This window comes from Globicephala melas, chromosome 7 (genome assembly GCF_963455315.2).
Source record: "Globicephala melas chromosome 7, mGloMel1.2, whole genome shotgun sequence".
Taxonomy (NCBI): Eukaryota; Metazoa; Chordata; class Mammalia; order Artiodactyla; family Delphinidae; genus Globicephala; species Globicephala melas.
Window position 1 is genome coordinate 80,932,792 of NC_083320.1, and position 12,114 is coordinate 80,944,905.

The 12,114-nt window shown below is 45.4% G+C and overlaps 1 protein-coding gene across 1 annotated transcript in view; it reads right to left on the reverse strand.

Annotated features, from left to right (window-relative positions):
- Nucleotides 1-12,114, reverse strand: part of KIF5C (kinesin family member 5C) — a 166,506-nt gene that overhangs the window by 91,197 nt on the left and 63,195 nt on the right. The window contains exons 3-4 of the mRNA XM_030852814.2: nucleotides 10,545-10,618; nucleotides 3,679-3,783 (exon numbers count right to left, since the gene is read on the reverse strand). Coding sequence (XP_030708674.2) covers nucleotides 3,679-3,783; nucleotides 10,545-10,618 — 179 coding nt within the window. The remainder of the gene's footprint in view (nucleotides 1-3,678; nucleotides 3,784-10,544; nucleotides 10,619-12,114) is intronic.

A 12,114-nucleotide genomic window follows, 5' to 3' on the forward strand; every position in this document is an offset into this window, starting at 1 on the left:
TTAAGACTTTTCTGTTATCTTTGAGATCTTAAGCTTGTGCCCTTATTTCCATAGGTTACAGAGAAAATTAATGACATCCAAAGACTGGTTGTGAACTAGATATTAGGAAATCTGGCAATTAGAATCTTGTTCATTTAATATAAGTAGAAAGAGAATCCTGATTTATTAGTTTCTTTTTACCATAGCAGATAGTGGCTGCTTTGGGGTGGGGGGTTGAATTTTTTTATTTTTGTCACCTCAAGTACTTTGTAAAACCAGATGGAAGAAAAATAAATAATCATTGTTTGGCACTAGGAGAAAGCATGTTCAGAAATAATGTTTAAAACCTCTGTGAGACCGGTCAGAATGGCCATCATCAAACAATCTACAAACAATAAATGCTGGAGAGGGTGTGGAGAAAAGGGAACCCTCTTGCACTGTTGGTGGGAATGTAAATTGATACAGCCACTATAGAGAACAGTATGGAGGTTCCTTAAAAATCTAAAAATAGAGCCACCATATAACCCAGCAATCCCACTCCCGGGGCATATACCCTGAGAAAACCATAGTTCAAAGAGTCACGTACCACAGTGTTCATTGCAGCACTATTTACAATAGCCAGGACATGGAAGCAACCTAAGTGTCCATCGACAGATGAATGGATAAAGAAGATGTGGCACATATATACAATGGAATATTACTCAGCCATAAAAAGGAATGAAATTGAGTTATTTGTATTGAGGTGGATGGACCTAGAGATTGTCATACAGAGAGAAGTAAGTCAGAAAGAGAAAAACAAATACTGTGTGCTAACACATATATATGGAACCTTAAAAAAAAAATGGTTATGAAGAACCTAAGGGCAGGACAGGAATAAAGACGCAGACATAGAGAATGGACCTGAGAACACGGCAGGGCGGTGGGAGGCGGGGCAGCACAGGGGGAAGGGCAGGGGAAAGGGTAAGCTGGGACGAAGTGAGAGAGTGGCATGGACATATATGCACTACCAAACGTAAAATAGATAGCTAGTGGGAAGCAGCCGCATAGCACAGGGAGATCAGCTCGGTGCTTTGAGACCACCTAGAGGGGTGGGATAGGGAGGGTGGGAGGGAGGTTCAAGAAGGAGGGGATGTGGGGATATATATATATGTATAGCTGATTCACTTTGTTATACAGCAGAAACTAACACAACATTGTAAAGCAATTAAACTCCAATAAAGATGTAAAAATAAATAAATAAATAAAACCTCTGTGGGACTCACTTTAAGGAAGAGATTTTCAATATTGCCTTAATCAAGCCTCTTTTTCTTGATTAAGCCTGTCACTACTCAGTTCAAAATAAGAAGCAGTCAATAACGAACCTGCTCATTTAGAATTATTATTTGTGAAATAAGACAGCCTAACTACAAATGCAGGACAGGAAGCTGGACTGTAAAATTCAGCCCTAGACGTGAGTGTTCTTCCTCCTCTCCTTCCCCTTCATGCTGGGGCTATTTTTATCTTAATAAGATTCTAATATGAGACCTTATTTTGAGGGCGATAATTGGTTTAACATCTTACTCCAGGATTATCCCATAAGAGCCCTATAGTGGTTTAAGGTATTTAAATGCAAACAGCCTTAAAGATGCACTAAGCTCCCAAATCTTGATCCCATCAAAGCAACAAGTGTCTGTACCCTCAGATATAAAAAACTCTAGCAAGGAGGAGAAGCTGGCTTCAGCCAACAAAAGGAGCTATAAAGAAAAAGATTTGCCGGATGTACTTTATAATTGGGCAAACAGTTTCTGACTTGTTTAAATATAATTTGGGGAAGGTACACAGCAGGAATAAGTAGAGGTGGAAATTTAATATAATGGAATAGGTACTGCATGTGGGGTTGGTCAGATCAAGAATCTAAATCTCAACTCTGGGGCTTCCCTGGTGGCGCAGTGGTTAAGAAACCGCCTGCCAATGCAGGGGACACGGGTTCAAGCCCTGGTCCGGGAAGATCCCACATGCCACAGAGCAACTCAGCCCACGTGCCACAACTACTGAGCCTGCGCTCTAGAGCCCGCGTGCCACAACTACTGAAGCCCGTGCGCTTAGAGCCTGTGCTCTGCAACAAGAGAAGCCACTGCAGTGAGAAGCCCGCGCACCCCAACGAAGAGTAGCTCCCGCTCACCACAACTAGAGACAGCCCGCGCGTAGCAACGAAGACCCAACGCAGCCAAAAATAAATAAATTAATTAAGTCAATAAATCTCAACTCTGCCGAGGACTTGATATGTCACTCTGGCCATCTGGCTCTATATTCATGAACTTCAGTTTCTCACCTCTAAAATGATGGGCCTAGGCACCTGGGTCCCAGCCTTCAAGGATGAGCAGCCTCTTGGTTGATCTGCTCACCTCCAAGTCTGCTAACTGCCCCTTTCTCCTCCACCTTCTTGTCAACCCCGTCCCCAGTCACTGTGGCAGGGACCCTATCAGCCACGTGCATCCTGGACACAGCTGATCGGAGCTGGGGGCAGGGGGTACCTACTGGAGGCTGGGCCAATGGGCCCCTCCCCAGGGGAATGATGAATTGGAAATAAGGGAATGTAGAGCAGGAGCTGCCATGCACCCTCTTTCCCATACACAGAAAAGAGAAAGATGGTCTGGAACAAGGGAAAGAAATTAAGCAAGAGGGTGGGGATTAAAGAAATTAAGAAACGTGGGGACTGTGATGGAGATGGAGTTACTTTTGGGGGTAATGAAAATGTTCTGGAAGTAAATAGTGATCATGGTTGTACAATTTTGAAGATATCCTAAAAACCATCAAACTGTACACTTTAAAAAGGTTAAATTTATGGTATATCGCAATTTTTTTTAAGTTAAAAAAAAAAAAGGAAAAGCAGAGCCTGGATTTCTTACTTCTCCACAACTCCCCGCCCCCATGCCTGCTGTCAGATTCTGTATCTTATAACAACTTCCTCTATTTGCTTAAACAAGTAGCTTTCAGTCACTTGCAAACAAAGGCGTTCCAATGAATATACCCCTTCTACCAAATGTTATGAATTCACAGCTATAGTTGAGAGTAGAAATCTCTCTTTCAATTCAAATTTAAGCCAGAACGTAGGTTTGAAAAACAAAAACAAGGAGGAAAAGAATTCCCTTTCCTAACATTTCTCAGAAAGCGCTCCTCAAGATACTAGTCTGTCATCCTCCAAGGAGGGTAAAGTATGTCCACAGTCAAATAAGATAGGAAATATAATACAGTACACGTCCACTTTGCAGAACTGCATTACACGTTAGCATATTTAAGCTTGGGGTAAGTTTAACATTGTTCAACAAAGCATTTTCCCAGCTAATTTGACCACATACGCCTTTTCCATTGCAGCCCACTGAGTAATAATATGAGGGATTGTATTCCATGGAACACACTTTGGGAAATGCTGTCCTCACCCAATCATGGACACAGGCCAGTCAGATCTACAGAAATCCACAGGGTAAAGGGTAGAATTCAGACAACTACCAAGATGATTCCATCCTAAAAAGGGCTTTGACTTTATCTAAGTATTTCCTCAGTATTAGCCTGAGTCATTAACTAATAAATATGGTTCTGCTGATCACAGGGATGTCATTTAAATTAGATAAAATCTTCTATGTATACATAAAAGAGAAAAGCAAAGAAACACGATCTGGGACTCAGTTTCTTCTCTTGGGACCCAATAATAGCACTTACCTTGATGTGGAACTCCAGGTTCTCGTCCATGGAATAGATGTGGTCAAAGATGTCATGTGCAATCCTTGGGATGATGCCCATGAGTTGAGGGTCGTGTAGCTTCCCCTAGTGAGTGAAAAAGACAAACACAGGGAGCTAAAGAATGCTGGGCGACATGTGAGAGGGAGAGAAGGGACCGAACCTGGGCTTCTTAAACAGGACTCTGTGGAACAGGGAGCACCACGCAGGACTGCCTGCTCCCTAGGAGATCTACCCGACCTGCCAACAGACCGACCGTTAGCGGGGTAACTCAACCAGGCAGGGGAGAGCATGTCCTGCTGGCCTTGAAGGCCCCCAATATCCCCTTGTGCTGTCACTGCGGGCAGCAGATCAGTGTGTATGTGGGTGAGCGTGTGGGTAGGAAGGAGGGAAAGGGAGAAAGAATGAGGTTACGTGTGTGACTGTAACATACTAAATGTGGGCTGTGTTTCGGAAATTTTACAAACTGACCAGAACCTGCAAATCCAAGTTAATCTGCCTTAATGAAATCACCTTGCGAGCTGATAGATAACGGTTTCATTCACATCATCGTTGCTCAAAAATTTCTAAGAAACTTATTCTGGAAATATCTTCAGTAGCACTTGACACACCAATCAAGAAAATCCATTTTATCGATTTCTTTTTAAAATCTGTAATTCCCAGCCCAAACTGTTCCAAATAAGTTTTGACTGTTTCTAATACATAAATCTGCTTATAAAATATTCTCTTATTCTTTCCTGGCCTTTTTCCACTTCTATTCATTTTACCTAAGGTGTGGATGGATAGGTGAATGTTTCTGTTATTTGGACTATCACTAAATCCATTTTCAAGATCCAGAATTTGCCACCTCTGAAGAGTTTCAAAAAGAGACAGCATAGGACCTGAAAGCAATTCCTAAAGAAGATTTCTAGAAGTGTTTCAAGCAACAGGCTTAGCAAGGACCTCGGTGCACACCTCCCAGAGAGCCTTCTTCATGCCCACACCAAAGGAACACTGAAAAGTTCTATCACGGGTTAAACAACCCGTCGGCAGACAAACACACGTCTAAAGGGATTGCCAGCAACTGTCTTCCCAGAGAATCACACATGCCTTTGAGAAGTTCTAAAACTCTAGGAAGAAACGGAACTGGAAGCAAAGCCAGTCTGCTCTTTAGTTTTCCAGGGATGCTCAACAGCCTTTACAACTTTGACGCATACATCTTTGTTCAAAATCTGCCCAATACCTGCAAGATCTGCTTTGTCTTCCTCAATGAAGTCCTCTCTTTCTTTCAGAGGTTCACTGCCTGGTGCTTCTCTAACAAGATGACTTCCGAGCCAACATCTGAGTTACCAAAAGCAAGAAGTTGCATGAACCCTGGCACTGACTACAGGCCACAAAGCACTTTCCATTATGAGTCCTCCTTCACGCACCTGATTCCCGACCTTCTACTCTGTTCAAAGCAAGAGAAAAGCCGAATTCAGACACATCTGGCCTCTGGCTCTTACTCGGAAAACAGGTACTCTTCTGGAATGCCCCATCTGCTAAGGACCCTAAATCATTTGATGTGTTTCTACACTCCCTAAAGGCAGGGTGGCCAGTGCATATGTATTTCCTCCCACTGCTTATGATACTTGGTATAGTATCTACTACATAGAAATTACTGTAGAATTTAAATTAAACAGGGCTTCCCTGGTGGCGCAGTGGTTGAGAGTCCGCCTGCCAATGCAGGGGACACGGGTTCGTGCCCTGGTCCGGGAGGATCCCACATGCCGTGGAGCAGCTAGGCCCGTGAGCCATGGCCGCTGAGCCTGCGCGTCCGGAGCCTGTGCTCCGCAACGGGAGAGGCCACAACAGTGAGAGGCCCGCGTATCACAAAACAAATAAAAAAATAAATAAATAATAACTTAAACAGTATATATAATGTACTTAGTGACAATAAATGTTATTATTCAGCTCATGATACATTTTCTCAAGAAGTTGCTGGGGTTTACTTGACTTGAAGAGTCTGAAAACATATATATTAATGGTTTGGGGTGGAAACATATCTAATGAAAACAAAACCAAATCACTGGCTTTGTTTTATGATGGCCTTTTGTTTTATGTTTTATGATGGTCTCCTGGACCATCATTAAACATGTAACAAATCAAATATTGGACCCCACCTGCTCTGGACTATAGAATTTGCTGGCAGAAATGGTACCTACAGTGAAAACACAGTCAAATGCGACACCACTGGGCCAATCTGACTCAAGAGGGTCCAAAGAGTGCCCTCCACGCTGCCACCCAGAGCGCTTTAATAATTCATCATAATCCTTTAGCTTCTCTTCAGTGGCCCACAGCCAAAGAAGAATGATCAATAATCCAAAAATCATTTATAACTGACTCAAATCTGTTTCCCTAGATGCTTTCCCTTTCAACGATTTATCTTCCAATTGATTCTGGGTGCACACAAGTATCGACAACCCTTGTTTGCCTTTGGCAGGGTAAGAATCAAAGCAGAGCCAGGATGAGTCTGGATACTTCCTGTTTTGTTGCCCTGAAGACCCAACAAGGAGCAACAAGACCCAACAAGACAAGGAGCACACGTTCATTTGGAGAACACCTAATAATAACCCCATCCCCACAGTGACAGAGGGATGTCCAAGTCTACCACAGGTTTAGGGGCTGGGATGCTTGCTCTAGCTCATAAACCCAGGAGTGGTGAGGGACTATACTCAGTAAACTGAGGTTGCCCAAACAATCTGTGTGTGTGTGTGTGTGTGTGTGTGTGGTTAATGTACATGGTGTGTAGTGTGTGTGTGCTGTTCACATACATAGTGTGGGTGTGTGGTATGTGTGGTGTGTGTTGTGTGATGTGGATGTGTGTCATGTGGGTGTGTGTAGTGCTGACTTCTGTGGTGGTGATGTATGTAGTTTGGGTGTGCTGTGGCTGTGTGTTCATGTAGTGTGTGTATCTGCAGTATATGTGGTGTGTGCAGTGTGTGGGTGTGAGTGGCATGTGGATGTGTGTGCAGGGCTATCGATGAGTGGTGGGTGTGTGGCATGGAGGGGTGTGGGGTATGTGCGTGGTGAGGACGGATGTGTGTGGTGTGTGTATGAGACAGAGAGGTGTTCCAGAAAGGTCTTCACTGCATCTATGCTGACTGCTTTGCAAATGAAATGCACATGTACACATACAATAAACAGTCACCTCAGGCAATAAAAGGTGGTCAGGAGGCAAAGAGCTATAGAAACTCAGAACAGAAAAGTCCCTTCCAGCTGGGGTGATATGGATGGCTTCCTTGAGAGACACCAAATCCTGAGGGATGAGTAAGATTAAGGACGGACAAAGAGGATGTGGGCAGAGGAGAGGAGATGGGAGTAACAGAACAAAGGTAGGAACTGAGAGAACAACGACAAGTTTAGTCGGCTGGAGCATCAGGGATGGACTCGAGGGGAATGTCCCACTCCGTCTTCTCGTTTCTCCCAGAAAGCAAAAAGAAGAGACATCTTAATGCTTGCATCCTGTATAATCCTCTTCAAAAACTTTTCCCACTTCTGAAGGTGGCCTTCTCGGAGCACACGTGAAAGCATAAAGCAGACCCAGGCCACTGGCCACAGAACAAGACTCCCTTTGTTCCAGCCCCAGTGGCCGTCTCAGCCTCCCAAGCAGGACAGTTTCCTGAAACACTTAAGATGGGAGAGCAGGGGGCCTGTCAGCGCGAGAGCACCAACGCACTCAGACAGGCTCATTAAAAATCACTTGGCAACTCCTCGCAGCAGAGCAGCCCACACCCTTCCAGGGCCTCCAGGTGTCCCTTTGGGCAGAAGGAAAAACACTGCGTGTCTCCATCCATCTAAATCCGTGTGCAGAAGAGGGCCGCAAAGTGAGGCATGGGGCCGAGAGAAGCCCTTCCCAGCCTCCCGCGCTGAACGAAGGCCCAGCCCTCTCTTCCGCGGGCAGCCGGCACCCAGGGACCTCTCTTCCAAGCGTCCCCTGAGCGCTGCCCGCCAGAGCCCAGCCAGGGCCCAGTGCACCAAGGGTCCTATGGAGCTTGGCACCAACACTGCCAAGTGTTTCCTCTTTGCACTGAAAATCCGCCTGAAATGCGCCACTTTCGGAAGCTAATCTTCCCAATTTTATGTCGGCTCATCTGTTTGTTCCCCCCAGGAGAAGGTATGGAATCACCACTGGATGTCAGACCCAAAATGGAGGGGATTAAAATGAAAAACAGCTTTTAAATGTGACACTTTCTGTCCATTCAGGGAGTTAACAGCCCCTTGCAAAAGCCTTTAAAGGATCACAATGTGTAATGCTGAATACATAAAATCCTCCTTTCAGATGGTGAGAGCCCTGCAGGGTTTTTTAAAATTTAATTGCATTCCAGGATCTTGGGTTTCCTGGTCTCCTACAGCCTCCGGATTTCAGCTTCGGGTTCCTCCTTTCCTCTGTTTTCCTCTAAAATATCCCCTACCTTTTCTCCGACCTAAAATCACCCAACAGAAAGAGCCAGATGAAGTGCGTGTAGGGGGTGAGAAGGTGCTAGAAAAGGACCCACAGCCACCCCTCTCCTTCCTCCTGTGGGCCTAAGCATGTGATCCTTCAAAGTCACGATAAAGAAAAGCAGCTCATTACCAGCAACCTTTTAAAACTGGCAAGGATGGAAAGGAGACAGAATTCAGGCAACTGTTAGAGTGGCCCGCACAGAATCCCATTCCCTTTAGGTCCCGTGGCTCCCTCTGGACCCACAGCACTGCTCCAGGAGTTGCGTGGCTGACGCCGTGAGTCACAGAGGGCTGGCGATGCCCTCATTTAATAAGACCTCTCCAATTGTAGTGTAAAAGAGCTGGCATACCTCTTTGCCATCTCCTCACACCCACCTACCCCTGCCATACACACAAAACACAGACTAAGGTTTTACTCTGGGGACAGGTCTCTCCTTCGATAGTTTACAGTTTAAATTTCTGACATTTAGCAAACACCTTGCATTTCCCAAAGACGAATTAATCCCAAAGGTTAAAAGGTCACTCATAGAGGCGTTTCCGTAAGATGTGGGGGGATCTTAAATATGGCATTTTTTGTATTGTATATTGTTTGGTAACTTTCCAAAGAACTAAGGAATGATTTCCTCATGAGAAGCCATCTCTTAATCAATCCATCAATCTCTCTCTCTCTCTCTTTCTCTCTCTCTCTCTCTCTCATGCCTTATGAACCCTGAAGAAGGTTCTGTCCATGGTTACCGGAGTGGGTGGAACTTAGGAAATGTATGCCACTGAGGCTTTTCTAGCACCTAGAAGGTTAAGGGTCTGGGGCCCAGGAGGAGAGACAGGCGAGGGGCCAGAGCCGGAGAGTGGGGACGGCCGTGCCTGTACCACCATTTCCAAGGAGTACTGCAGTAGGATGTGAGATGCAGAGGAGACGGAAAGGCTCAGGTGTCAGGAAACAGTCCTGCTCCATCTAGAAAAGGTGGCAAATAAACCTCGTGCTTCCTTTAATCCGTACAATCTCTGAACCACTCTGTCTCCAGCAAAATGGGGGGGAAGCGAGTCAACACAACAGGAATGAGATCCCCAGAGGCACACCCCACACTTGAAATCGGTGTGAGCAGAACATCAGAGCCCTGAGGATTTTAGCCTCGAGCCTTTGAAATCTCTTCTTCAATAGCAATGATTCATAAGCTAAACCGATGCTGCAGCAGCGTCTCGGTGACATTCCCAAGAGGGGACAGTAAATGAAAAACATAAGCTTGAAGGATTAAGGATTCATCTTACCCTGCTGCTTGTAAGCTGAATTCCCCAAACTTCCTCTGTGTAGTTTCTTATAATAACTGCTCTTCACCTCGCCTCACCTGTCAGGTGGGCCCAGCCTTTAGAAGAATTATCCAGCCCCAAAGACCACACAGGAGTCCGATCCATGGCAAAAAGCAGGAAAAGAAGAGGTAAAGGGGACCAATTTTGTCTGCAGGCGTGCCTCATCTGGAAGACAGACTGGAGCCACAGAGCTCCAGGGCTAACAGTTAGAGCTGGTGTCACACCCTCAAGAGCACAGAGAGGCCAGGTGTGTAAGTCTGCGGGGAAGGATGCTGAACACTTGCTCACAATGTGCGTGGGGGGCCCAGCCCCGCCAACGTGGGTCAGCCAGGGCCACCATGAGGCTATCATTTTCACAAATACTTTATCGAAGCCTTCCTAGGTGACCACCATGGTCCCACACAATAGCAATGTAAGTAAAAAGGTGAACAAGACATTGAAGAGCACTGCTCCAGTGAAGCTTACACTTTATATTATGGTGAAATTTCACCCAGAGTTGCTAGATCTTCAGCATTTTCAACCAAAGTTGGACACTTAGAATTATTTGAAACCATCCCATTTTAAACACTGCCTGCAATTAAAAACAAACCAAAAACAAAAAACACTGTGCAGGTCAAACAAAAAATATATCTGTGGGCTGCATTTGGTCCACAAGCCAACTTCTCTCAACCTCTGACCTACCATTTTTCATTTATTCAGAAGAGACTCACCTCCCCAGAGGCCCTTCTTAGACTAAATGATTTTCACAGCAGACTTTCTCAGTAAGATTGGGGCGGCAGTCCACAGGGATATTCACACCACTGTTTAGATTATCGATGATTATTTTAAATAGAATTTATTATTCCTATTTTGACAGAGCTATCAACAAAGGATTTTCTAAAATACTGAACTCCTGAGATTTTATTACTCAACAATATTTTTAAAACTCCTCAAAGACACAAAAAATTGTGACACGAACATAACCATCCCTTAACCATCTACTGCCCAGTCAAAAAGCCGCATGCACCTCGCATTTTGCTGGAAGCACCACTTCCGTTCAGTCATCTCAGAGACGACATAACAGCACGCTGCAACCTTACCTCCATGGTGTGCGTTTTTCCTGATGATGTCTGTCCATACGCAAAAATTGTCCCATTATAACCCTCAAGGACATCTGTGAGCAAGAAAAAAAATTAAAATTAACTCATTACTTTGATCACATGCTAGTGCTGGTTGCCTGTTTTTAAAATTGCATTTTCCAAATGGCCCACCTCATTTTTCACACAAATGATGTATTTCAACTCCATGTGCATTTTAAGTAGAATTGTGAGATAAAAGCAGGAACGAGGGCCTCCACTGCTCCACAAAATAAAAAGAAATGGACTCACATGGCTACAGAATATATTAATGAAGAAGGAGGCAGACACACTTTCTCCTGGTAACATCAAAATCGAAACAGGTATCGAGCAGTGTATTTTCTTTTTAGTAGAAAGGTATTTGAGTTTTCTTCTCCACGTTGATCTCTTGAGATCAGTTGAGGTGGGAAAAAAAACCCAAAACATTATCGTGCCCTGAGTGTCTGGAGTGAGGTGTAGAATAGGATTTCTCTCCTGCAGATCTGATTTGGGTCGGTTTAAACCCTGGCCCCGGCAGGCTCCTTGGGGAGGTGTCTTGAGAAGGCCGTGCTAAGCCCCTTCAGAGCAGAGCTACTCCACAGCTGGGGGGACAGGGTCCCACTCTATAAGCTGAGACACACGGTGACAATCCGATCAGCCCGGAAACCAACTGGGCCCTGACTCGAATTTAGGGCCTCTGTTTTTTCAGTGACTGTGCTAGCGAGATGACCCTGGCCCAAGAGCATCGGGAATTTCTTTTAGTTAAACAAGAAGCAGACTGTGCCCCACGCTGCAGGCCGCTTCCCTCTCTCTCATCCAGGGACGAGGGGAGGCGTGCGGACAGATGGACTGACCCTGCTATGAGCTGACGATTTATCTGTGGGAATTCTTTCAAAGCAGCAAAGGTGATTAAAATATATTTAGTGCTCATTTCCCTCGATCCTACTTCATCCACATAAACATCACTGAAAGCGGAATGATGCATAATTAATATTCCCTGACCCACCATCTCTATATAAAGGGAGGAAGTCCTCATTCCTAAAAGCACGGAGGGGTGGGGACAGGAGCCCCATAAGGGGGTGTCCTCTCCAAGGCCACTTACAGAAAAATCAAGCCAGCCAATCAGCTCCATCTATTTCAGGCCCTGATTAGGTTGGTTGGTTTGCTTTCTTGGTCTCTCTCAATTTTATGATGCTGGTTAGTTTCTGCTGTTTTGTTGGGTCTTTTTTTTTTTTTTTTTTTTTGCGCGGTACGCGGGCCCCTCACTGCTGCGGCCCCTCCCGTTGCGGAGCACAGGCTCCGGACGCGCAGGCTCAGCAGCCATGACTCACGGGCCCAGCCGCTCGGCGGCATGTGGGATCCTCCCGGACCGGGGCACAAACCCGTGTCCCCTGCATCGGCAGACGGACTCTCAACCACTGCGCCACCAGGGAAGCCCCTGTTGGGTCTTTTAAAAAAAAAATTTTAATGCACATTGTACTGGTCTGAGGTTTTGGAGTGTGAACTGGGATCAGAAAAGAAAGCAGGATTTTCCCTCGGGTAGCTAAAAAAAGAA